We start from the raw sequence: 27,827 nt of genomic DNA, 5'->3' as shown, positions 1-27,827 counted from the left end.
AAGGATCCAGGGACCCCCTTGCCCAGTGCGACTGCGAGCAGGATTGGGTGGATGACTTGGAATACGCCGGCGACCTCAATGTATCTTCTGACCCGGGGTTTGAGTCTCCCCCACCTACGTTGGAGGAGGGCGCTTCCTACACGATGGTGCTCCGTCGGGCTGCTGAGGCCCTCAACCTCGACCTCCCCACAGTGGCCCTCAAACCAACCTCCTCACCGAGGTGTTCCAGAGACGGCGTCTACTTCGTCGGAGCTGTTGCTTCCCTTCAATGACGCCCTTACCGACGTCCTATTGGGCACTTGGTCATGGCCGGCCACGGGGGCTTATGTGGATAAAAACAACACCACCGCCCGGTGCCTGGCGACCCTGCCTTTCTGACCACCCATCCCACGCCTGAGAGTCTGGTCATCCAGGCCTCGACGTTGCATAGTGCCTTTCCAACGGCTCTGCCGGATAAGGACTCCAAGAAACTAGAACAGTTAGGTAAGCGGTTGTTCTCTTCGGCCAGCTTGGGGCTGCGGTCGGTGAACACCACCTGCTTGTTGGGCTGCTACTCTCACGCAGTGTGGGATACCGCTGCTCAGGTGTTGCCTCAGTGTCCGGAGGAAGTCCAGGATGTCCTTTCTCAGGCGATTAGTGAAGGAAAGGATGCAGCTAAGTTTGGTGTGGCTTGGACACCGCTGACTCGTTAGGCAGGGCGATTTATACAACGGTGGCGTTAGGACGCCACGCCTGGTTACGTTCGACTCGATCTCCAGAGCTCGCTCATGGATATGACCTTCGATGGCACCCCCTTTTTGGCGATAAGGCCGACAGTGCTTTGGAGCGTTTTAAGGACTCGCGGGCCAGGGCCAAGTCCTTGGGTCTTTCTGCTAAGAACCCAGCCACTCCTGGTTTTCGTTCCTTTTGTGGTCAGGGCAGAGGCACCCAGGCATGTTCCTTCAACAAGCCTGGGCAGAACCAGCCTCAGCACGGCCATGGTCGCGGCTACCGCAGGGACGGGTCGGGAAATCAGCATGCGGGTCAGTCCACCTCTACCCCCGCTGTTCCTACCTCCAAACCTTCCTAGTCTGAGCTTTGTGGAGCACCCCACGCCGGTGGGTGGCAGGATCCGCCACCACCTCCCCCACTGGTGCGACATTACGTCGAACAAGTGGGTGCTGCAGATAATCCGCAAGGGTTATTCCCTTCCCTTTCAGTCCTCCCCTCGGTGCCACTGTCTCTCGGGGGATCGTTTAGTTCTTCTCCAGCAGGAAGTCACAGCCCTCTTGGCCAAGGGGGCCATCGAGTGAGTTCCGGGTAGATGCCCAACTCTTTGTTGGCTACAAGGAACCCCAGGAGGTCGGGCGGTGCACAAACGGGCGCCACCCATGTGAGCTGATATCAGTTATGTACACGACTTTCCGCACCAGGAACGCAGAGCCATGCAAGAAACTGACCACTGGTGCCATGAAACTAGGGCCCTGAAAGGGATGACCTTAACCCGAGTAATCAGTTCGCAGAACAGGGAGGATGGGCGGGGCGGTAAGGAATCTATCACTAACTAATGTCTCTTACAGATATATCATTACATAAGTAAGTAACTTGTGCATCTGAAAGAGACACGTTAGTGATAGATTCCTTACCTTAGAATAGATACCCCATCAATACCAACCCCGGTGGAATGTCTGCGAACAGGATTACACCAGAAAGTCACGGAGCACAGAACGGCCAAAAAGCCATCTAACCGGACCGGACAGTCAAGGCAGTAGTGCTTGGTAAACGTGTGCAGCGAGGCCCACGTAGCTGCCTGACAAATATCCTGCAAGGGGACACCGCGTCCCAAGGCAGTAGTGGCTGCAGTTGCCCTGTTCGAATGGGCACGCAGCCCAACAGGAGGCTCCTTCTTAGCCAACGATTAACATGCTTTGATGCACAGAACGACCCACAGAAATGGTTTGTTTGTACACGGCTCGACCTTTTTTGGCGTCCATGTAGCCAACAAAGAGCTTGTCATCCACCGGGAGCTGTAGTGTGCACTTCAGATAGGATGAGAGAGCACATTCTGGGTCCAGACGTTGGAGCCTCTCTTCCTCTTTTGAAGGATGCGGAGGCGAAAAGAAGGTAGGCAAAGTGGTCTGCCCGATGTGGAAGGGCATGACAACCTTAGGCAAGAAAGAAGGACGGGTCCTTAAAACCAGCTTGTCGGGATGAACAGAAAGGAAAGGAGGTTTAGAAGAAAGAGCCTGGAGCTCACTCACTCTTCTGGCAGAAGTGATAGCTACCTGGAAAGCCATCTTTAGAGTGAGAAGATGTAATGGACAGCTATGAAGGGGCTCAAAGGGAGCACACATCAGATAGGTCACGACAAGATTTAAGGTCCATTGAGCCATCATAGGAGAGTAGGGTCTGCTTCCTATGGTTACCCCCATTTTGTGCTGTGTTTCACTGGTTTTTCGACTTTAGTCTGGCTGTGGCCCTGCTAATCAGTACCACAGCCTAGCTGTTCTCTCTCTAAATTGATACCATGTAATTTAGGTACATACCAGATTGGTTACTGAGTTACCTTGTGAGCCCCTAGTATATGCTACCTTAGATACCAAGGGCATAGGTACCCCAGAGGCCTACCAGGGGCTGAAGCATGTATTATGCCACCCCTGGGGAGCCTTCCAAAATGACATCACAGGTCTGCACTTGCAGCCTGGGTAAGGTGGTGTAAACACCCCTTACTTAGATATAGTATACCTATCTCTATATATCTATATATCTATATATATCTCTATATATCTATATATCTATATATATCTATATATATCTATATATATATCTATATCTATATATATATATATATATATATATATATATATATATATATATCTATAGATATATCTATAGATATATATCTATATATATATATTAACCTATAAGTCACTGCTATGGCAGGCCTTGACAATCCTGAAGGCAGAGTGCTTGGTTTTGTGTGAGAGGGTGCCCTAGCATGAGCTGAGCCCCTCTGCAGCTTTCGGAATCCCTTCCTTACAGCTATTTTATGATATACCCATACCATATACTCTTAAGTGCGTTATAACCTCGCTGTAAATGCTAACTTTTGTTTGGCTTTATCAAAACATGTTGTGTTTGATGTCAAACGCTTTGGAATCCTACCCCCGTCAGTTCTGGCGGCGGGGTTAGAATTCCACCCTTCTAGAGGGAGAAGACATGTATACACTGGTACACCCGGTAAATGTTTTAAAGAGCCTCAGCATCACAAAATAGATGCTGTTGCCACAGACACGAGTCTGACCTCCTGCTGCAGGACGAAACTCCGGCAGGCGAGGCCTGGACAATAGGTTTCCTGCCACAGGCTTTAGTGTATTGGGGCAGGGTGGGTTGCATTCAGTGAATGCTTTTCAGACACTGCCTGGGGCACACTAGGTGCTCAATGCATTTCCCAGTTCAAACCGGTTGCTGGGCACTCAGCCCCAGCTCTGGTGCGAAACTGGACAAAGGGGAAGGGGTGTAACCACCCCCTCCCCAGGCCCTCACATAGGTGGGTCCATAGAGTTAGTCCATCCCCTAAACTTAGTATAAGTATAGGAACCCAGTCCCTAGGACTTTAGATTACCCTGGACAAAACTCTGAAGACGAAATCTTGGACCTTTCACATTCCATATCGACTGGAAGACATAAGAAATCTCCCTTGATGTCAAGGAGTGACCTCCCTGTTCAAACAGGCACCAAAGAAGCATCTTGCCTGTCTGCATTTTCGAGGATCCTGCCGGATCCTGAAGAATCTGCGACACAGGGCACGAACTTCCAGACATCTCCGAGGCTGACACGAGTCCCCAGCAGAGCTGGGACCTGTAGCTATCATGAGAGACGTGGGACCGGAACTCCTGGACATCCTGCAAATTTGCTAGTGCACCTACTTCCCGAAGTTGTGCATTGGGTTATTTGTTGCCCATGTCCCGAGCACCTTTTGCACCGAAGTTGAAAGGCCTACACTCCACGAGTGTTCCGTGGGCCCGTTTTCTTCACCGCAGCCGAGGTTCCTTCGCGATCCCTAGTGCGTTGGCTAGTGGGTCCCACGAAGGACAATCCTTTGTTTCTTGAGCTTTCCTCCTGGTTACTCTAGACGTACTCTGACTCCCCTCCAAAGGGTGAGTCCCTCAGACCTTGCTGGTCTGCAACAAAGCCAATCTTGTCATCCTGCGTGGGTTGCTGTTGCCATGGCTTGTTGGGTCCAATCCGGATTCGGATGCTGCAGCACTCAACATCCTTCGTGGGACAGCTCGAATCCAGCTCCTGGTCGTCGTCGACGCCTCCTGGTCCTCGTGGCTGAAGAGTCAAGCTTCACCTACTTCACCTTAAAGCACCCAACATCGGCTGGCATCTTCTTGTCGCCATTCTGGTCACTGGCTAGTGACCCAGACTCTGTCCCCTCTGCTTTCAGGTTCTTCAGACCTCCTTTCACCCTTGGATCCACCCGGACACTTTTCCTCTGGTCGCCTGCAGCACTTCTTCGCAGCTCTCCATTGGAATCGACGACGAAACCCGACACCAAAAGACACCTATGCACCCAGCTTCCCTGGGTGAGGTAACACGAGTACTCCGGTACTCCCGTGGGTCTTGACTCTCGAAGTCTCCTAGTCTAAAAGGGTTCCTTCGTAGGTCACTCCCAAGTGTCCTTATTCTTTAAAATTGTAACTTGCTTTTCCTCTGTAGAAGTCAATGGTGATTCGCGACTGTGTTTAGACACTGCACGCGTCCCCCATGGGTCTCCTGCGTCCCTACCTTGGGTGGTTCCTGGTTGCCCCAGCGGTTCTACAGGCCCTAGGCTTCACTTCTATCCCTCACCTGGTTCTTATACCACTTTTTAAGTATATGGTTTGTGAGGCCCCGAGGGCAAAACGTATACTGTGCTAGTTTACTGTGTGCTATTTAAGTTCTTGTATTGTATTTTTGCCTCTACCCTCATAAAGAGACTAGAGGGGTTGTGTTTAGAATAAATACATATATATTTGATATATACTTTGTGTGGTGTACTTTCATTTTATTATTCAAGAGATTATATACTGGTAAAACAAGCTGCTTTACATTCCTTCAAGACTTAGCCTGAAGGCTGCTCTCCACAGCTACCACTAGGATAGCTTTCTATAAAGGTTGTCTAAACCTACCATCAATAAGGGTCGTTTGGACAGGTGCAAGGTGCTCACTAGAATAGTGGACATCATATGCCAGGCCAACTTCTCACAGGCATTATGAAAGGCACGGGAGGAAACGTGTGTGTAATGCCTCTGAGGAAGCGGTTAACAACCGGGGACTTAAAAAAAGAAGGCTGCTCTACAAGCCGTAGAAAGGCAGAGATGGCCGAAAGATAATCTTTGATAATGCCCAGAGCAGAGCCCTACTGGGCCAAAGAGAGCAGGTACAGAAGGACCTCAGAAAGAGGGGCAGAAAGGGGATCCACAGCCTTTGCTGTGCACCTTGCCACAAACTTGTTCCATCTGCAGGCGTATACCGTCTTAGTGGAGGAACCTGGCTGCCAGAAAGACATCACAGACTTCGGGAGGAAGTTCTAAAGCGGTCAACTGTCACAGCTCAGTCTCCACGTACGGAGGTGGAGGCTGGACAGGTTCGGGTGGAGGACCGTCCCCTGCTGCTGCGACAGAAGATCCTCCCGAAGAGGCAGCCAGATCGAGGGATCGATCGCCATGCTGAGTAGCTCAGGATAACAGTATCTTCGTCCCCATTCTGGAGCCACAAGAACGACTTGGGCCCAGTCGCGCGGAATCTTCTTCAGCACTCTGGGCAGAAGTGGTATAGGTGGAAAGGCGTACAACAGACCGCTACTCCACTCGCGACAAAAAGTGTCGCCGAGTGAGTGCCGCCTTGGAAATTCTAAAGTGCAGAACTGATGACATTGCTTGTTCTCTTTGGTGAGGAATAGATCTAACCAAGGCTCTCCCCACTGCTGAAAGAGACCTTACGCCACTTCCGAGTTCAGACACCATTCGTGATTCATCATGCACTTGAACGGAAAGGTTGCCCTCATGCTGTGCCCACTGAAATTTCAGATCCCACAGCTGAGCACGCAAATGCCATCTGGCATGTTGCACCAGCAGGATGCAGGAGGCCAAGAGGCCCAGGAGCCAGAGGGTCATTATGACTGAAAGCTGGGATAGAGGCAGAAAGATGGAAATCATAGACTGAATATCCCGGACTCGCTGCTCTGGAGAATAGACCAGAAACTGTGTCGAATCCAGAACCGCTCCGATGAAGGGGAGCTTCTGAGAGGGACTCAGGTGCGACTTCGGCACATTGATGGAGAACCCCAGTAAATGCAGGAGGTCGGACGTAGTCTGGAGGTCGGTGACGACTACCTGGGGCGAGCCCGCCTTCAACAGCCAGTCGTCGAGGTAGGGGAACACTAACACCCCTGACCTGCGCAGATGAGCTGCACCCCCTCCGTGAACACCCTAGGGGCACTGGTAAGGCCGAAGGGGAGCACGGCAAACTGAAAATGCCCTGGCCCACCGTGAACCGCAGGTAGCGCCGATGGGCCGGCAGGATGGGAATGTGAAAATAAGCGTCCTGCAAGTCCAACGCTACCATCCATTCTCCAGGGCAGCCAGGACCTGAGCCAGAGTCAGCATCTTGAACTGAAGGAAGCGATTGACGTCCCGGAGGTCCAAGATGGGGCGCAGATCCCCCTTATCCTTCTTGGGGACCAGAAAGTAGTGGGAATAACCACCACTCCCTACTTCCTGATCTGGAACGCACTCGATGGCCCCCTTGGCCAGGAGGGCCGTGACTTCCTGACGGAGAAGAGCCAAATAATCCCAAATATGCAGTGGTACTGAGGTGGCATGGTTGGAGGGTAGGACAGAAAGAGGAGCGAGTAACCGTGGCAGATTATCTGCAGCACCCACTTGTCCGATGTAATTTCGCGCCAGTGTTGGAGTTGGTGGCGGAGCCTGCCACCCACTGGCGTGGGGTGCTCCCTGAAGCTCGGATTAGGAAGGGTTAGAGATGGAAGCTGCGGGGGTGGATGTGGACTGACCGGCTCGCTGGTTACCCACCCCGCCCCTGCGGAATCCACGTCCGCGCCTGTGCTGAGGCTGGTTCTGCACAGGCTTTGTGGAGGAGCGTGGTTGGGTAAGGAACGAAACCCAGGCATGGTAGAGTTCTTTGTGTAAAGACCCAAAGACTTGGCCGTGGCCCACGAGTCTTTAAAGCGCTCCAGGGCATTGTCAGCCTTGTTGCCAAAGAGCGGGAGCCATCCAAGGGCATGTCCATGAGTGATCCCTGGACATCTGGCGAGAACCCCCGTAGACCTCAACCAGGCATGGCGCAGCAACGTCACAGTCGTGGAAATCACCCTGCCCAACGATCGTTTGGGAAAAGACAGCCTGCAACTCCTCAGAACACTGATGCAAGACCTCAGCTACCGAATCCCACACCGCGTGGGAGTAACGGCACAATAGCAGGCGGTGTTAACCGACCGCAACCCCAAGCTGGCTGAGGAGAACAGCCTCTTGCCATATTGGTCCAGCCGCTTAGAGTCCTTATCCAGCGGAGCCGTTGGAAAGGCACTCTGCGACGTCGCGGCCTGAATGACCAGGCTCTCAGGCGTGGGGTGAGTGATCAAGAAGGCAGGATCAACATGTGCTGGGCGATGACGCCTGGCAACGTTCTTATCCACCAGTACCCCCGAGGCCGGCTGCAACCAAGTGCCCAAGAGGACTTCGGTAAGGGCCTCATTGAAAGGGAGCAGCGGCTCACACGACGTAGACGCCGTCTGGATCACCTCCGTAAGGAGGTTGGTCTTGAGGGCCACCGTAGGGAGGTCGAGATGGAGAGCCTCTGCGGCCCGCGTAGCACCATTGTGTAGGAAGCGCCCTCCTCCATAGTAGGTGGAGGGGAGGCAAACCCCAGGGCAGAAGACACATCCAGTTCGCCCGCATATTGAAGGTCGTCTACCCAATCCTGCTCAGAGTCACACTACCGTACGAGGGGGTCCTCGGAGCCATCCCAGTCCTCGTCCGGCTCCAGAGTAGAGGCTCTTTTTATTCATCTTCTTATGCCTTTTGCAGTTGAAGTGCAAAGACAAGAATGGAAGATTATGCTTTTATGGTGATTATGCGACTTCAAAGTAGGAGATCTGGAGCAGCAGCTTCTATAAGTTGGGCACCATTTTGACTTTGTTTATTATGCCAAAGCCTTCTTCCGGAAATCAATGAAAAGCTTGGCCACCTTCCTGCATATTGCTTCAGGACACGTTTGTGCAAATTCTAGTCTCATACACAAAATCTAAATAATATCATCAAGAATACATATCTGCAAAAGATTTAACAAGGTGTAAGATGTGAAGAATTTGGAGGTGACAACCTCAGCAAAAACACTAGAAAAAAGTAAACAAAACAGAGACAAGACTCCATAAGTACAGAGTTCTGGTGACTGTGAAGCTCAGAAAAAAACTGATGTCACTAGCACAATTTGGTGTCTTAACAGATCGTATTGTCACTTCGAGAAATGGTGTCAGGTAGTGCAGAAATGCCAGAAAAATCATCCTAATACCGATAAAGCCTGGGAAGGATCCATAGAGAAAAATATACAGGAAGGAGTATTCATTTAAAACAACACATTCATAGTTTTGAAATCATAGGATCATGCAGGTGCAATTCCAGGCAGCTGTTAGGTCACAGTTATAATAAAAGACAGAAGTGGGGGGAGGGGCAATCACAATATGAGTACAATGAAAGAGAAGGGGCTGGGAAACAGCACCCAATCCTGTGGATGAAAAGGTGCAGTTCAAAGTGAAGGATGATGACATACCTGACGGCGGCAAGGTGACAGTCATAATGCACAATGTTGAAGTGGGACACTGTGCTGTATCCCTGTTGTTTCCGTGGTTTGTTCTCTGCCTCCTCCAGGTTCAGTCGCTTGGTGAAGGTGTAAATCCCCAGAACCTTTGTGGGCTGCAAGCAAAAGTGTTTTGTAGTGCAGGTCTCTTAATCAGTAACGTGCATAGCAGTGGACACTTTAAGCACTAAGTGTTCTAATATTTTCACTGGTCTTTTTAAAAATCATGTTTCCTCTCCTATCCAATATCCCAACACACCTCACCCACTGAAACATGGAAGAGATAAAAGTACGCAGTGTGTTCTTTCGAGGCATCCTTTCCCAAATAAGTTGGAGTCTGCAGAGGAGGGGATCCTCAAACCCTAGAGCATCCCCTTAAAACTGTGGGCCTATGAGCCATCAAGAGGGGAATTCAACTGTCCCTAGAGGTGAGAAGCATAAGCAGATTTAGAAAACAAAGTGTCCCTTCCAAACCTAAGATCTCCCGGCAATAGCCAGTCTGGAGAGGGTTGGGTAATGAGGTGCCAACACTCAAGATGCTTTATTACAGGATTTCAAATTGTTTACCCTAGCGCCTCAATGTAAAGCACTCTGGTGTTCCTCAGTTAGGTACAATTATAAGCATATCAATGAAGGCAGACATGTATAAAGGATGGTGGAAATGTGGTCAAAACTAAGTCGTAGAGTGGGCTGGCAGCTAAGGAGTAAAATACCTCTAAAGAAAGCATGTGCTGGACTTACATGAATGTAAGACAGAGTCACAACTTACCTGAAACTTGTATCCCTCCCTGCAAATGCAGCATGTGAGTCCCGGTTCCTCAATAAGCTCTTCCATCTGCTTCAGGAGTGCTGTCTTCGTCACCACTTGACCCTTTTCATTAGTCTTAAAGCAATGCACAGAGAACAGATCAAAAGGGGAAGGGGAGAGACAAGCGTTGGTGAACCCAAGAGAGAAGTCCCATGTAGGAGTATATTAATCCTTTCTATGTAAACGTCACATTTAAAAAAGGGCCCTGTTCCAATATTATATCCTTTTAAACATCAGCATATCAGAAAGTCAACATTTTCTTTAATTGATAATTAAATCTATTGTAAATTTAAATATTGTCAAAGAAAGAGCTGGCTGAAAAAAACCCTTCTTAATTTAAACAGAAAAAGAGAAAAAAGAAGAAAAAAAGAAAATTGAGACAGATCATTTCTCTCACTAAAGGGATATTTCTAAAACGGCTACTCCAAGGCTGACAAATGCAGTGCTGTATCATTTAGAGCTGGTCCTTGTGAAAGAGGTTCAGAGAAACAATTCTATTCAGAAATGTATTTCACCATGAAGAAGGTAGGATTGTTTCTGGGGTTAAGGAAGATAACTTGTATGAGTACTATGAATACAAGTAGATAATATTTCCTTCTCATACTTCTTTGTTATACAATAGAAAAGCAAGTGCACCTCTTTTCAGAGTACGGCAAACTAACTTGATAAGAAGAGAACACTGAAGACCGCTAATGAATCAAAGATGTTTTCAGGAACATTTGTACTATTAGCGTAAAAAAACTAACCGTGTTTATGTAGACAAGCTTAATAAAGGTATGGCTTAATTTTTAGGTAGCCAGTTTTTAAATTAAATTTGACTGATTGAAAACTTCTTGTGAAAACAGAAATAGCTGCTTTATGTCGCTTGTTGCAAGCTTGAGCTTACTCAAAGGTGGGGTATGTATTGGGCCTCAACTACATATTGTGATGCATAATACTAATACCAAAGCCACATACCCTTTAGAATTGGTTATTGTTAGATTGTGGTCAAGTAATATCTGACATTTACACCGAAAAGTGAGAGAACACAGGAAAAGAAATATGTTAATAAATATGAAGTTCAATATACCTTTGGAAGGGAAGATGGGTGTGTTTGAGAAAAAAAATGACTACAAGGAAGCATGCAGAGAGTGAAGAGGTGATTACCTCAATCATCCTACTTGAAATTTTACTTTGTAAGATAAGTGCTAGGGAGTAAATTAACAGATTGGTACAAATGCCCCCCATTTAAATAGAAATATATTTGGCTAGGAGAAGGCCTTGGACTGGCTGGAATAAATGTGGTCAATGGATTAGAGAACAAAGATGTTTAATAAGGACTTTTACAGTTTGTTGTAATGGTGGCCAAGTGGACCTCAGTAGAGGAGATATCAAAATTAAATTCTGGAAAACAAAGATGGTGATATATACTGTGATTTCCTTCTAGGGCCTCTAGTTAACCAAGTTCTCTTAACATCAGATATACTATGTTTTTAATCAATCATAGTACTTGTAGAGCGCCCTACTTACCCGTGAGGGTCTCAAGGCCCTGAGGGGAAGGGGGTGCTGCTACTGCTCGAAGAGCCAGGTCTTGAGGAGTCTTCTGAAGGCGAGTAGGTCTTCGGTCTGCCGTATGTGGGTAGGGAGGGAGTTCCAGGTCTTTGCGGCGAGGTAGGAGAAGGATCTGCCGCCGGAGGTCGTTCGTTGGATGCGGGGGACAGCGGCGAGGGTGTGGCTGGCGAAGCGGAGCTGGCGGGTGCGGGTGTAGAAGCGGAGTGTGCTGTTCAGGTAGGCTGGTCCGGCGTTGTGGAGTGCTTTGTGTGAGGAGCTTGAAGGTGATCCTCTTGTCGACGGGGAGACAGTGTAGGTCTCTCAGGTGGGGGGTGATGTGGCTGCGGCGTGGAACGTGGACAATCAGTCAGGCCGAGGCGTTTTGGATGCATTGTAGTCTGGCAGGTGTTTGGCTGGGATTCCTGCGTAGAGTGCGTTGCCGTAGTTCATCCTGCTGCTGACGAGGGCCTGTGTCACTGATCTTCTAGTTTTGGTGGGGATCCACTTGTAGATCCTGCGGAGGGTGTTGTAGAAGGAGGAGGAGATGGCGCAGATCTGTTTAGACATGGAGAGGGAGGAGTCGAGGACGAATCCTAAGTTGCGTGCCTGGTCGGTCGGTGTCGATGGTGTACCCAAGCGTGGTCAGCCACCAGGAGTCGTCCCAGGCTGAGGGGGTTGGTCCGAGGATCAGTACCTCTGTCTTGTCGAAGTTCAGCTTCAGACGGCTACTCTTCATCCAGTCGGCGACGACCTTCATTCCCTCGTGGAGGTTGGTTTGGGCGGTGTGTGGGACCTTGGTGAGGGAGAGGATGAGCTGGGTGTCGTCGGCGTAGGAGATGATGTTGAGGTCATGATGGCGGGCCACTTGTGCGAGGGGGGTCATGTAGATGTTGAACAGCATCTGGCTGAGGGATGAGACCTGAGGGACACCGCAGATGATTTCGGTGGCTTCGGATCGGAAGGGTGAGAGGCGAACGCTCTGGGTTCTGCCGGAGAGGCAGGACGTGGTCCAGTCAAGGGCCTTCTCTTGGATTCCGGCTTCTAGGAGGTGTGTCTTTAGAGTGCGATGGCAGACCGTGTCAAAGGCGGCCGACAGGTCCAGGAGGATGAGGGCTGATGTTTCGCCGTAGTCTAGTTGGAGCCTGATGTCGTCTGTTGCGGCGATAAGGGCTGTCTCGGTGCTGTGGTTTCGTCTGAATGCCTACTGGGACGGGTCCAAGATGTTGTGGTCTTCCAGGTGGCGGGCCAACTGTCTGTTGACTATTTTCTCGATTACCTTTGCCGGGAACGGGAGCAGGGAGATGGGCCGGAAGTTCTTGAGGTCCTTGGGGTCCGCCTTGGGCTTCTTGAGGAGGGCGCTGATTTCGGCGTGTTTCCAGATTTCCGGGAATGTCGCTGTTTCGAAGGAGAAGTTGATGACCTTCTGTAGTTGGGGTGCGATGGCTGCGTCGGCTTTGTTGAATACGTGGTGTGGGCACGGGTCTGACAGAGATCCTGAGTGGATGGAGTTCATGACCTTGCGTGTCTCGTCGTTGTTGACGTTGGACCAGGAGGTCAGGCAGAGGGCGCTGGTGGTGTCCACAGGGGAGGTGAAGTCTGACGTAGTCGGGGGCGGTTGTGGTGTTGAAGCTGTTCTGGATGTCAGCGATCTTGCAGTGGAAGAAGATGGCTAGTGAGTCGCACGGTTCTTTTGAGGGCGGGATGGCATTGGCGCTGGGGTTGGAGAGTTCCTTTACGATGCTGAAGAGCTCTTTGCTGTCGGGTGTGTTGTTATCCAAGCAGTCTTTGAAGGAGGATCTCTTGGCTAATCTGATGAGGTGGTGATGTCTTCGGGTGGCGTCCTTGTGGGCTGCGTGGTTGTTCAGTGTGCGTTCTTGGAGCCATATTTTCTCCAGTTTCCGGCATGCGCATTTGGAGGTCTGGAGTTAGTCGGTGAACCAGGTGGCTCTCTTGCTGGCGTGGTTGTTGGAGGGTTTCTTGAGCGGGAAAGGGTGTTGGCGCAGTCGTCGATCCACTGTCTGAAGTTGCGGGCTTCGGCGTCAGGGTTGGTGGGGTCGGTGGGTGGGTTCTGGGCGAGGGTGGTGATCAGCCGGTCTTCGGTGACTTAGCTCCAGCAGCGGCGAGGCAGCTGTTGGGTGTGGTGGTACGTGGTTGGTTTCTTGGAGGTGAAATGGATGCAGTGGTGGTCGGTCCAGTGGAGTTCGGTGGTGTGGTTGAAGGCGACGTGGGTGACTGTGGAGAAGACGGGGTCTAGCGTGTGGCCGGCAGCGTGGGTGGGTGCGGTGACGAGTTGTCTGAGGCCGAGGTTGGCAAGGTTGTCGATCAGGGTGGCAGAGTTGGCGTCGTCGTTGTTCTCAAGGTGGAAGTTCATGTCCCCGAGGAGGATGTAGTCCGTGGAGGTAAGTGCGTGGGTGCTGGCGAGGTCAGTCGCTGAACTGAGCCCAGGGGTGGGGTGGGTCTGTAGATGAGTGTTCCTCTGGGGGTGGTGTTGGGGTCGGTGTTGATCCGAAAGTGCAGGTGTTCGGTGGCGTTGAGGGTGTCATCTGCGTGGGTGGCGACATTGAGGGTGGACTTGTGGACGAAGGCTATTCCTCCTCCGGTTCCGTTGGCGCGATCCCTGCGGGTGATCTTGTAGCCGTCCGGGATGGCTATGGCGATGTCGGGCACCAAGGAGCCATTCCACCAGGTCTCGGTCAGGAAGGCCACGTCTGGGGCGGAGGTGTCAAGCAGATCCCAGAGCTCGACGGCGTGTTTGCGCGTGGAGCGGGTGTTGAGGAGTATGCAGCGGAGGTGGTTGGGTCCAGTCCTTGGAGGTTTGGTGGTTCTGTCACAGGTGAAGCTGCAGGTGCGGCAAGAGAAGGGTCCGTGGGTCCGTTTCGGGCGGCCTGGAAGCAGGTGTGGTTTCGCCTGGCGTTGAGTCCGTGGAGGGTGCTGGCGTCGTAGTGGAGTCTGGTGTCGTGGCGTTCGCGGGGTCCAGGTGTTCTGGCGCTGGGCACGGTCCAGGCGCGGACGGGCGCAGACGGGCTTGCCTTAGGTGCGCAATTAAAGCTGAGAGGAGCAGCTGGGAGCCGGGAGGCAGGGGTTAGCGAATGGGCGCGGGCGGCCGCAGGGGCAGCAGCGGCGGAAAAGCAGGCAGTGGGCACGGGGTGGGGGGGGAAAAAACGGCACCCGGGAATGGGCAGCAGAAGCAAGGGTGTGAGGCACAAGGACTGGTGCAGCAGGAAACAACGGTGCGAGGCACATGGGCTGGTGCAGCTGCAGCGGTGGGGGGGGCGACCTACCTGGCAAGGTCAAGGGTCGCTCTCCTCACTGCGCGCTGTCGCCAGTTTTAAGGGGAGCTGGGAGGAAGGAGCAGCTGGGAGGCAGGGGTTAGCGAATGGGCGTGGGGCCGCAGGGCTAGCAGCGGCGGGAAAGTGGACAGTGGGCACGGGGGGGCGAGGGAAAAAACGGCGCCCAGGATTGGGCAGCAGGAGCAAGGGTGCGAGGCACAAAGGCTGGTGCAGCAGGAAACAATGGTGCGTGGCACAAGGGCTGGTGCAGCTGCAGTGGGGGGGGGGGGGGGGAGGAGCGACCTACCTGGCAAGGTTAGTTAGACATAATAGTCAAATATTGTTGTCTTTGCTTCAATTTAGAATAAATATACAACTTAGAAGGGACTATATTAAATATAATTTTTCTCTGTGGTCTCTCTGAAAGAATCTGCTGATTCAAATAGCACAGTTGATGGGGCCAGTTGTGGAAAATGAGGATCATCCTTGTCTTTGACTATTAGCTGGACAATGACCATAAAAAATAGAGGAGTTAGGTGAAATGTACGGAGAAAGATAACTGACCAGCTAAGACTTTCCACAGAATATTACTGTAATCATGTCACTATTGATGAGCCACTCCAGCTCTTCTAAAAGGTTTCTGCTGACCTCAAGTGCCTTGGCATTATTGACATGTCGAAGATTAAATGATTTTAGTTGAAGATTTCTTACAAAGAAGCAATGCAAGATTCATGGAGGTTCTTTCAAGACTATTCTGGATATCAGTATTCCACGCTTGGTCCAGCATCGCATCGCAGTTCTTGAGCTCCACCATCTTTAGATTTAAGTGTCTGTTCATCTAAATGCCATGGGTCATCTTCATGTTGTCAGATATAGGCTTCCAATTAAAAAAAATATATGAAGCCTGTCCTTCTCACTCTAATGCACAGACAGATCTACAAACCGCAAAGTCAAGCATAAAACTGTCACTGTTATGCCCACCCTGCCTTACCTGTCACTAATCCCATCATACTATTAAATGAGATGCTAATTATGTCCTTTACAGCATCACACCAGGCCAATTCCATTTGTTGCCACGCCATACCAACCCTGTTAATTTATATTTTCCAGCCTGCCCTATTTACCTCCATGCATTACCTTTGCGATTTACCTTCAGGCCCGGACGCCCCCATTCACAATGACGCTCAACCTTGTCTCTTCACTATTATGACAAGTCTTTTCCTACTCACCGTCATGCCCAAAGTGCCAAGAGCTTTTTGTCTCATGGCCATTGCCATGCGCTTTTTCTCTGATCGAGTCTCTTTCCGCGCTGCATCAATTTTCTTGTTTACATCCGGGTGTTCCCGGAGGGCCTCCAGAAGATTCTCAGCCAATGTTCCAATGCCCTCATCACTTGACACCTGTTCCAGTTTGTGCAGGTTTGTGATGGAGTCTGTACCAATGAGCATCTGCAAAAACAACCAAACCACAACAATAATCTTAAAAGAGGAAATTCAATTCATACTGTACGCCTCATAAAAAAGATCAACTAGAAAAAATACATATATAAGGTTAAAGGTTGCACTCTGTGAAGAGGGAAAGGAAGCACCATTTAGTCTTTAACAAAGAAATGTTCCATTATTACAGTACATTCTTGCAGTCAAAGTAAGAAGAGAGCTGCTCTGGCTTTAATAGATTTCCATAGGAGCCCCCTGACTAATACTGAGACCATCTCACTGGGGCTTCAGTCAAAGATTAATTTGTCTCTATTCTACAATGCTCCTGATATGCTCACCTACGGGCAGAAAACTTGAGCAGCTTTGCACAGAATAGGTTTGTTAACATGATAAATAGAAACTCTGGGTCTGAACAATTTCATCTTCACCCAGAACCCCTCACAGGCTCACTAATTCCCCGTTCCAGGTCCCAGATACAATCTCCAGCTATACCATTGGCTTAAGGTGGGCTAAACTGAGAATGGGCTGGACAGATAGTTGAGAATAGAGAAAAACGAATGCTAAAGACAAATAATTTAAGAGCCTCTACAGCAATCATTTTGTATTCACAGATGGGTTAAGCCCAGTGTGAGAAGTTGGCCTGATATATGATGCTCACTAGTTCTAGTGATCACCTTGTATCAGTCCAAACAACCGTTATGGTGATTGGTTGTAAGTCAACCTTATAGACCAGCTATCCTAATGGTAGCATGGACAAAGCAGTCTTAGGCTAAACTCTTTTGGCATCTGAAGCCAGCTGTTTTACCACAATATAACCCCTTGAATACCAAGTGAAAGGACACCGCACAGGTTGTTATGAAAATAAACAGCATATTTATTAATAACAACACCTCTGAACTCTTTATGAGGTCAGAGGGCTAAGCACATGACAATCTCTAACGAAAAATACTACAAGTTGCACAAAATTACAATGGTGCCCTAGGGGCACGACAAACCATATACTAAGTAAGTGGAATGTGAGAGTCAGTAAAAGGAATGGAGCTGTCCAGAGGCTGTAGGATCGATGAGACCACGCTATACTAACTTCAGGTAAGTAATAGGAGGCCCACGGAACGCGTGTGCAGAGTGTGAACTCACACGCGAGATGCGTAACAACATCTATGGACAGTACAGTTCAAGTTAAAGGTGAGTACGGACAATCCTGATTAGGTAAGACTAAAACGACTTTGGAACTGGATACTAGGACAGTTAAACTACCCTTGAGCACCGAAATGCTCTTGTTACCTCACTCACGGGCCGCGGGTGCATAGGTGTCAAAGTGCGTCGGGTTCTCGCGTTGAAGTCTATGGAGCCTGAAAGAAAAGATGCTGCAGGCGACCAGGAGGAAGATGTCCGGTGCAATCCAAGGGTGGATTGTTGAAGAAAGAGACCTGAAAGCAGAGGGGACAATGTTCACAGTCACTAGCCAGTGACTGGAGTGGAACCAGGAAGGAACCAGATGTCGTCGTCGCGATCAGGTGAAGAGTGGACGCTTGACTCTGCAGCCACGTGGACCAGGAGGTGTCTTCGACGACCAGGATGGAGGCACGAGCTGTCCCACGCAGGCTCTCGCTGTCGGCGGTGTCGGATCCGGGATTGGACTCAACAGGCCTTGGCAAAGGCAACCCACGCGGTGAGTGAAGAAAGCGTCTGGTGCGGACTAGGAGAGTCCGGGGTGCCCCTCTTTTGGAAGGGAGCAAGGGCCAGTCTGGAGCAACCAGACCAGCAGTGAAGATTCAAAGGTTCGTCGTCTAGGAGGCCACTAGCCAGCCGGCAAGTGACCAGACAACACGTCGAGCAGCAACAAAGCAGAAGGGCCCCCCGCAGATCTCGTGGATGCTGGAGGGCTGATCTTCGGTGCAGGGGCTGCTCGGGGTTGGGGCTTCTCAGTCCCCAAAGCACTTGGTCGAGTTTACCTCGGGAGTCGTGCTGGAAGCGAAGTGCAGGTTCGTTCAAGATGGCCGGTCCCACGTGTCTCGTCGCACCCACGGGTCTCAGCTTTGCTGCAGATGTAGGTAGAGGTCGGAGAGGTCTGGGAATCCGGGTCTCGTCGGGCTCTGAAGTCTGGATCCTCGAGGGAAGACGACAAAGTGAAGCCGCTGGACGCTTGATGGTGCCTGCAGTTGCAGGGTGGACACTCCTTGTCCACAAGGGAGATTCTTCAGTCTTCTGTGGAGCAGAACGTCGAAGGCCAGAGTTTCTTCTTGTTGAATAGTTCAGGATAATCTAATTTGGAATGGGACCAGCTCCTACCTTTATTCTCCTAAAGGGGGCTGCCCTACTGAATAGGTCCCTCCCCTGGGTGGGACCAGGAAGGGGGGTGGTTACACCCCCTATCCTTTGTCCGGTTTCCCGCCAGAGCTGGGGCTGGGATGCCCCAGCAACTGGTTTGAACCGGTGTATGCACAGGGCACCTTGTGTGCCCCAGGCATGTCTCATTCCTTTCAGGCCTCCCTACCTCAATACACAAGATCCTGTCTGGGGTGGTGCTAGCACCTCCCAAGGCAGGAAACCCTTTGTCCAAGCCATCCTCGCTGGAAGGACTCCCAGCAGCAGGAGGTCAGACTTGTGTCTGTGGTGGCAGCATCCATTTTGTGATGCTGAGGCTCGAGTTAACTTTAACCGGGGTTCACAGTTACATACATGTCGTGTCCCTCTAGAAGGATGGAATGCTACCCCCGTCGCCAGAATTGGCGAGGGGGTAGTATTCCAATTCGTATGACACCTTACTCGACATGTTTTGATAATGTTATACCAGAGTTAGCATTTAACCGCGAGGTTGATAATGCACTTAAGAGTATATGGTATAGCGTTATCATGGAACAGCTATTAGGACTTGGTTCCGCAAGCTGCAAACGGGCTCAGCACATGCCAGATCACCATCTCACATAATTCCAAGCACTCTGCCTTCAGGATTGAAAAGGCCTTCCATAGGAGTGACTGATAGGAATCTATGTGTCCATTTTAGGGTTAGATATAGGTATACTATATCTACAGCAAAGGATGTTTACACCACCTTGCCCCAGCTGTCATGCAGCCAGTTGTGTCAGATTTAGATGGCCAGCCAGGGGTGGCATAATACATGCTTCAGCCCCTGGTAGGCCCTGGGTACACCTAGGCCCTGTGTATAGGGACTGATAAGGTGGCCCAGTACCAATTGGTAAATGCACCTAAAGTACATGCTTGTCAATTTAGAGAGAGAACAGCTAGGCTGTGGGTCTGATTAGCAGGCCCACAGCCAGGGAAAGTCGTAAATCAGTGAAGCAAAAAGCAAAAATCTGGGGTGACCATAGGATTGCAGACCCCACTCTCCTACACCCAGTTCCCCATAAAAAGGAAAGATGACAAAGAAACTTTGACAATAATTGGTAGGCAGTTAAGAGAATAGATAGAAGGCATAGTAAAACAAGTTACTCTAGGGAAAGGCCTAATTAAACTGAACGGCTTCACGAAAACTTGCATTCAACATAGATCTGTAAAAATGATGTAGACTAGACCACATAGCAGCCTTGCTGATTTTAGGAGGTCAGATGTGGCATAGAAGAAGTACAGAAAACACATTGGCTTTTTTAAGAGCGGTTTTTCAGATGAAAACAATTAAGATATGAGAAAGTGCAGAGAAAATCCGTTCCATAAGCTCCTGGTAAAATATAAAGGACCTCAGACCGTCTAGGTTGTGGTGAGCCTATTCAATCACAGACATACAAGATCGAAGGAACATGGACAAGGAAAAGTTACTTATTGGTAATATCCTTTTATCATGGGAATCATTATTGATTTTATTAGGACTACACATGGTTTGCAACAACATAAGCAATATTATTGATGATGTTTAACCAAGTGATTTATAAGAGTAGTTTCTTTAGATTACTTCCATTTCATTACTGGGGATGATGCTCTTCTGAGGAATACTTCTAACTACAGATTCCTCTTCTTTACAATAGTTGCTATAGGAGTACCTCCTAAACGTGGAGTGTCTGAGGAGTGGGCGCAGATCAGATAGTCTTGTAGGAACAAGTGGGCAAAATTGCATTCTGTTGGACCAAATTGTCAAGGCCGTAGTGATTCCTAAATATGTGCACGGGCACCTAACGTCACAGACTGGCAGATGTTGAGGACTGACACCCCCTTGCTAATGTTTTTGTAGGGCAATGGATCTATGGGGGAATGAATTTGCAGGCCTTCCTTCTTCGCCACTGCATAGCAGACTTTTTTTTAGTAGCACTTATTTTTATTGCCATAAATTAAGTACTGAAATACAATAGCAAATACAGTGACATGCAAGTCTAGCATGGACCCATATTGAGATATAAATGTTGATCGTGATAAATGCACCATTAAACAGTCCTAATATATAAGAAAGGGAGAGAAGAAAGAGTGGTAAGAAAATAAGCAATAGAAAGGATTATAAAGAGAAGAAGAGCAGAAAGTAAAGGAGAGGGAAGATGAAACTAGAAAGCATGGACAAGAAGACCAGTCCGGCGAAGCCCAAGTATAGTATTGTGGGGGTAGAATGGGATGCAATGATACTGATGAGGAATAATCAAGAATCAATGCAAATTAGGGGGGAAAAATCCTGCAGAAATGGGGACCATGTGAGAAGAAAAATATCTACCTGCCCATTAAATTGTAAATGACCTTTTCGTAGCAGACTTTAATGCTTATACCTATTCACCTCGACAGAGCTCTCTCTTGCCTTTTTTTAGTATATGTGAAACCCACTAAGAGCTGATCATCTACACAATGGTCTTGTGCAATGTAGAAATACAAAGCTCTCTTAGGATCAAGCCAATGGAGCCTCCCCATCTATTTTAAGGGGTGTGGCAGAGCTACAAATGCAAACAGTGTGATGGGCTGACCAACGTGAAAGGGCGATACTACATTTGGCAGAAAGGCAGTCAGAGCCCTCAGAACCAATTTGTCTGTAAGGAAAGTGGTTTAGGAAGGTTGCAGCGAAAAGGCATTGAAGTTATGTGGCTCACAGAAGTGATGGCAATAAGAAAAACTGTCTTAATTATCAGAAGTCTCATTAGGCAATTGTGCTTAGGCTAATTTGGAATGACTAATAAGAGCAACTTACCTTCGGTAAAGTCTCAGTGTGGTGGAAACTCTAATTGCAGATTCTTCACCTTGTGAATGCTCCCTCAGGCATCACACTGAATCATGAAATTTCTGAACAGTAGCTCTGCAAATCAGGAGGTGGCTTCCTGCGGCTAAGCGCCAACATTGCTCCACTCAGGAAGGGACATGCAGAGCAGCATATAAGCTAGACACAAGTCCTCATGGCAGTTGTTTCCAAGGCTGCCTATGCTTTCAGAAGAGCCCATCAGCAAATTGATATGAGTATGCAGATCTCTAGGTTGGTACATTATTTAGATGGAAAAGAGTTCAGCTCACAAAACTTGGAGCTGGGAGTGTCAGTGAGGAATCTACAGTTCGAGTATCCACTAGAAAGATTGTTACCGAAAGTAAGTAACTTATCTTTTGATGGACACTTTTAACTGCAGATTCCTCATCTTATGAACAGATGCCAAAGCAGTTCATCCCAAGGTGGTGGGCCTGTGAACTGGTTCAGACCAAAAGGTCCTGCACGACAGAGTGGGCAAAATGTTCCATTTGACGGACCTTACTATTGAGGCAGTAGTACTTCGTGAAGGTGTGTACTGAAGTCCATGTGGCTGCCTGACGGATGGTTAGGACAGGCACTCCGCAAGGTAGAGCAGAGATAGCAGCCTTAGCCTGGGTGGAATGAGTCCATAAGCCTTCTGGAGGCTGATTCTCAGCCAGTGTACAGCAGATCCTTATGCAGAGAACAATCCTGGTGCACATGTGAACTGCCTTACCCTTCTTTGCACTGGAAAAGCAAAAAAATAGCTGATCAACCTCCTGATGTTACTCGGTACAATCTATATAGAAGCTCAATGCTCTTACAATCCAAGCAATAGAGTCCTGCTTCCTACTTAGATGGATAAGGTGGAGCAAAGAATGCCGGCAGTAGAACACCCTGACCAATATGAAAAGGAGTGACCACTTAAAGCATAAAGGAAGCCAGAGTCCTCATAACCGGGAAGAGGGTGGTGTAAGGTGGATTTACACAGAGAGCTTGAAGTTCAATCACACGTCTAGCTGATTTTATGGCAATGAGAAAGACTGTCTGTTAGGTCAGAAGTCTCAAAGAGACAACTGTACAGAGGGTCAAAAGGGGTATGCATCAAGAAAGTGAGAACTAGGTTTAAGTCCCATAGAAGCATTGCAAAAGGTTTTGGTCGGAACAAGTGTTGCAAACCTTTCAAAAACCTTATCACAGCTGGTGATTTAAATAACAAAAGTTGATCCAGCAACCACAAGAGTGCCGAATGAACAGATAAGTAGCCTTAAATAGTGCCCAAAGCAAGACCTTGCTGGGCGAGGCATAAACAGCAAAACTTCAGACAACTTTGCCTGTAAAGGGTAAATTTGCCAGATGCGGAAACAATCCACATATTTGTCTCAGGAACAGGAGGACACAGACATAGTATAAGGATGCCTCATCATCAGGATTACATCAACGACCTTTAGGTGTAGGCTAAAGGAAGTAAATTGTTGCCATTCAACCTCAGAGCATGGAGATGTAAAGTGTGCTTGCCCGGTGCAGAATCCTGCCCTGCTGCTGAGAAAGATGTTCCTCTTGAAGATATAGCTTGATCGGTGGATATACGCCAATGATCAGGAGTTCTGGGTACCACACTGGTGCCATAAGGATGACTTGGGCCCGGTCATTACTGATTGTCTTCAGAACCATTTGGCAGAAGAGGTAGTGGTGGGAAGACATACAGGAGTCCTGAACTCCACTCCACACGGAAATCGTGTCAGAACAAGCCCTACTTTGGAAACACTAGTAAGTGCTGACATTGCATGTTTCTGGAGTTGGTGAAGATTTAGCCAGAGTTCTACCCACTCCTGGGAATTAGGGAGAAGGCTGTTGTGCCCACGACAAGGCCTGGTGCTGGTGATACTGAAAACCCCTGGCATATCTGCAAAAGGTATGATACTCTTGTGGAAAATGCCTGGTAGGGACAGACAGTCCTAAGAGTGTTCTAGGGTCAAATTAGCTTTCTCACCAAAGGGGCAAGAAGTCATCAAATGGCATGTTCATTTAAGGATGCCTGGATATTCCCCAAGAAACCCGTAGACTTCATCCAGGAGTGGTGACGAAGAAACGCACTTGTGCTTTTTGCCCGACCCAAGCAGTTAGTTGAATCCACATCAGGTCTAATAACAAATTGTGCCACAACTCAGCAGTTCTGTATATTTTGGACTAATGACACCTGTAGGTCCTCTAGACCTACCATATCCCACAGTGCATGGCGCAAGCAACCTAAAAGGCAGCGGGCACCGGCAGAAACTAATGCAAGGCCGGCAGAAGAGAACAAATGATTGGCAAGAGTCTCAATGCGTCTGTATTCCTGGTCAGTAGGGGTCGTAGGAAAAGCGTTGGAGTTCAAACTGCTGGAGAACACCTATACCACCAGATTCTCTGGCACCAGATGTTGAGTGAGGAAGTCCGGATTACCTGGTGCTAGTCTGTGGCAACAAGCTTCCTGCCTCTTGTCTGGGGGCCCAGAACACAGTTTTGCCAAAGAGGCTGTCTTGAACTTTGACTGCGGGAATCAGACCTTACTTTTGACTTTGATTGCTAATGGTATGGTGTCTTCCGATGTTTGACGAAGTAGAGTTTCACCTTACTGTCCTGTAGGACCTTAAGGTTCATCCGCAAGCATAACTCATCAGGGTCTGTTTGACACCTTTGTTTAAAATCTTTCGTTTTGGGAGGTGAAGAAAAAAAATAATTTTGGAAAAGCCCTCGTAGAGGAGATAGGGGAAGAGCTCTGCATCCACGTTTGAAGGTGAAGAAAGATAAAACCGACATCAGCACGCTTTGGTGGTGCTTATATGCAGCCCCACTCGTCATTTTCGGAGAGGAACAACATCGGGTCGGAGCCGCACGATGCCACCTACTGGTGCACAGGAGTACTGCATTTCAGTTTCTACATCCAATCTGACAACTGGTGGAATATTAACACAGTGAAGAATCTGCGGTTGGAAGTATCTATCAGAATAAATAGACTTAGTGGACGGATGTTAAGGAGCTACAAGGGCATACACCACTTCAGGTGAATATGAAGCCTGCACCACCAAGCTATGTTGTGAGGAGTAGAACAGTCGATCTTTTGCGTTTAATCGCATGGATTGAAAATAAATTATGCTCTCAGATTTTTTATGAGGAATTTCTAAGGAAAGTGTTTTTTGAACTAGAATTTGTCCTTGACACTTAAGGTGATTGAGATCTGCTCTTTATGAAATCCATTAAACATTTACCTTTCTTTCTTTCTTTCTTTCTTCCCAATGGCTTTAAAGATGCATATGGGCACAGAGTGACCATGACGAGCCATGCTGCGACTTGCCTAGACATCAAAAGCTGTCAGAATACAAGCTGTGGATGCACAAGTTACTTACCTTCAGTAACAATATATCTGTAAGAAACAGTAGGCAGTATTAGATTCCTTACCTTACAGGCGCCAGACTGGATCCGGAAACTTTTGCGTAGCAGTACCCTTGAGAGTCAGTAGGCGTCGTCTGCGGCTCCGTGTCCGTCGTCGGCGCTGGGATGATGTCGCCGGAGTACTTAGACGCCACCCTCTCGCGCTGACGTCAGTTCTTATACACAGCTTTTTCGCGCCAGAAAACGCAGAGCCATGATAAAAACCAACACTGGTGCCATAAAAACTAGGGCCCTGAAAGGGGATGTCCTTAACCCTAGATATCGGTTCGCAGAACGGGGAGGATGGGTGGGGCGGTAAGGAATCTAATACTAACTACTGTTTCTTACAGATATATTGTTACCGAAGGCAAGTAACTTGTGCATCTGAAAGAAACAAGTTAGTATTAGATTCCTTACCTTAGAATAGATACCCCAGCAATACCAACCCCGGTGGTGGGTCTGCGAACCAATGATCACACCAGAAAGTCCTTGAGAACGGAACGGCCGAAAAAGCCATCTCTCTGGACCTGGCTGTCCAGGCAGTAGCGTCTTGCGAACGTGTGCAGCGAGGCCCACGTAGCTGCCTGACAGACACTCCGGCCCAGGGCAGTAGTAGCTGCCGTGGCCCAAGTGGAATGGGCACGAAGCCCCACAGGAGGCTCCTTTCGAGCCAAAGAGTAACAAGCCTTGATGCACAAGACGACCCATCGAGAAATGGTTCGTTTGTGCACCGCCCGTCCCTTCTTAGCGCCCACATAACCAACAAAGAGTTGGTCATCCACCCGGAACTGGCGTGTGCGATCCAGATAGAATGAGAGCGCACGTTTTGGGTCCAGACGGTGGAGCCTCTCTTCCTCTTTCGAGGGATGCGGAAAGAAGGGGGGCAAAGTGATGGACTGCCCGATGTGGAAGGCTGTGACTACCTTGGGCAGGAAAGAGGGTCGCGTCCGCAAACACAACTTTGTCCGGATGGACTGTAAGGAAAGGAGGCTTAGAAGAAAGGGCCTGGAGCTCACTCACTCTCCTGGCAGGAGTGATGGCAACCAGGAAAGCGGTCTTCAGAGTAAGAAGGCGAAGAGGACAGTTATGAAGTGGCTCGAAGGGAGCGCACATCAGAAAAGTGAGGACAAGGTTCAAGTCCCACTGAGGCATCACGAAAGGAACTGGAGTAAACATATGAGCGATGCCCTTCAAAAACCTATTTACAACCGGGGACTTGAACAAAGAGGGCTGATCAGGTAGCCTTAAGAAGGCGGAAATGGCAGAGAGGTAGCCCTTGATAGTGCCCAGAGCAGAGCCCTGCTGGGCAAAAGAAAGAGGAGAACCTCAGAAAGAGGGGCAGAGACTGGATCCACAGCCTTTGCTGTGCACCATGCCACAAACTTGTTCCACCTGCAGGCGTATACCGAGTTTGTGGAGGGACGCCTGGCTGCCAGAATGACATTACAGACTTCAGAAGGCAAGTCAAATGGCCTCAACTGCCGGCGCTCAATCTCCACGCATGTAAGTGGAGACTGGACAGGTTCAGGTAGAGGACCTTCCCCTGCTGCTGCGACAGAAGGTCCTCCTGAAGAGGCAGACGAATCGGGGGATCGACAGACAGGCTGAGTAGCTCGGGATACCAGAACCTCCGTGCCCAGTCCGGAGCCACAAGGATGACTTGGGCCCGGTCGCGCCTGATCTTCTTCAGCACTCTGGGCAGAAGCAGTATAGGCGGAAAGGCATACAATAGATCGGTGGGCAGGCAGGACGGGCATGTGAAAATAAGCATCCTGCAAGTCCAACGCTACCATCCAGTCTCCAGGGTCCAGGGCAGCTAAGACCTGAGCCAGTGTCAGCATCTTGAACTTCTCCTTCCGGAGGAAGCCGTTGACGTTCCGTAGGTCCAAGATAGGGTGTAGGCCCCCTTTGCCCTTCTTGGGTACCAGAAAGTAGTGGGAGTAACAACCACACCCTACTTCTGGCCCAGGAACGCGCTCAATGGCCCCCTTGGCCAAGAGGGCCGTAACTTCCTCTTGTAGAAGTTTTAAGTGATCCCCGACACGCGGTGGCACTGTGGTGGCATGGCTGGAGGGGATGCCTCGAAGGGGAGGGAGTAGCCCCTTCGGACGAATTGCAGCACCCACCTGTCCGGTGTGACAGTGCGCCAGAGGTGGTGGTGATGGCGAACCCAGCCTCCCACTGACGTCACATGTGCCTGAAAGCACGGACTAGGAGGGTTTTGAGGCGGATGCTGCAGGGGTAGGTGTGGACTGGCCTCGCCGTTGTCCCCGAGCACCGCCACGGCGGTTTCCACATCCGCCACCGCGCTGGATGGTAGTCTGCGGCCCGTGGCTGGCAGGACGTGTGGGGGCGCCCCTTCCTTAGCCGATTGCTGGCGCGGGGCCGAGAGGCCCAAGGACTTGGCCGTAGCCCTGGAGTCCTTTAAGCGCTCAAGCGCATGGTCTGCCTGGTCGCCAAAGAGGAGACGGCCATCAAACGGCATGTCCATAAGGGTGTTTTGGACATCAGCTGAAAAGTTGGCGGACCTCAACCAGGCGTGGGGACGAATCGCCACCGAAGTTGCCATCGCTCTGCCCAGTGAGTCTGTGGTATCCAGCCCACACCGGATGGAATACCGTGCCGCATCTGGACCCTCCGCAAGGGCTTGGGTGAGTTTAGTCCGGACCTCCTCCGGACATTGTGGCAGCACGTCCGCGACCGTGTCCCACAGAGTGTGGGTGTAACGGCCCAAGAGGCATGCGGGGTTGACTGACCACAATCCCAAACTCAGGGAGGAGAATACCTTCTTCCCGTATTGCTCATACCTCTTGGATTCCCGATCGGGGGGAGCAGACGGGAATGCGGTCTGGGAGTTAGAGGCCTGGATAACCAGGCTCTCGGGAGTGGGGTGGGTGGACAGGAAGCAAGGGTCGCCCGGAGCTGGGCGGTGGAGCCTTGCCACGTTCCTATCTACAGGCTGACCTGTAGCGGGCTTGGACCGAGTGCCCAGAAGAACGTCCGACAAGGCCTCATTATAGGCAGCAGGGTCTTGGCCGAGCTAGTCTGCGGTTTAAGGACCTCTGTGAGGAGGTTAGTCCTCACGGCCACGACGGGGAGCTCAAGGCCCAAGGCCTTGGCAGCCCGCATCAGCACCACACTATAGGCAGACCCCTCCTCCGTAGCCACGGTAGGAGGGGAGACAAAACCAGTGTCGGGCGAAGTGTCCAGACCACTGGCCTCCCCAAGCTCACCTGTCCAGTCCTGAAAAGACTGACACTCACGTGTCAGAGGGTCCTCGGACCCCTCCCAATCCCCCTCGTCACCCATCGCCTAATACTCAGGGTCAAAAGACGGGCCGGGTCGTAGAAGTAAAATTCTCCCATTGGCGTCGAGAGCGG

The 27,827-nt window shown here is 49.9% G+C and overlaps 1 protein-coding gene across 11 annotated transcripts in view; it reads right to left on the bottom strand.

Moving 5' to 3' along the window:
* The window catches only part of UBR4 (ubiquitin protein ligase E3 component n-recognin 4), a 2,329,353-nt gene that overhangs the window by 78,129 nt on the left and 2,223,397 nt on the right, over positions 1–27,827 (bottom strand). For all 11 annotated transcript variants that reach the window (XM_078642504.1, XM_078642505.1, XM_078642507.1 and 8 more), the window contains 3 exons: positions 15,681–15,899; positions 9,614–9,727; positions 8,818–8,960 (listed from right to left, as the gene is read on the bottom strand). In XM_078642504.1, coding sequence (XP_078498630.1) covers positions 8,818–8,960; positions 9,614–9,727; positions 15,681–15,899 — 476 coding nt within the window. The remainder of the gene's footprint in view (positions 1–8,817; positions 8,961–9,613; positions 9,728–15,680; positions 15,900–27,827) is intronic.

Source organism: Lissotriton helveticus, chromosome 5_1, assembly GCF_964261635.1.
Source record: "Lissotriton helveticus chromosome 5_1, aLisHel1.1, whole genome shotgun sequence".
Lineage (NCBI taxonomy): Eukaryota > Metazoa > Chordata > Amphibia > Caudata > Salamandridae > Lissotriton > Lissotriton helveticus.
The sequence above is the reverse complement of the archived record's forward strand: the minus strand, read 5'-3'. Positions and strand labels throughout refer to the sequence as shown.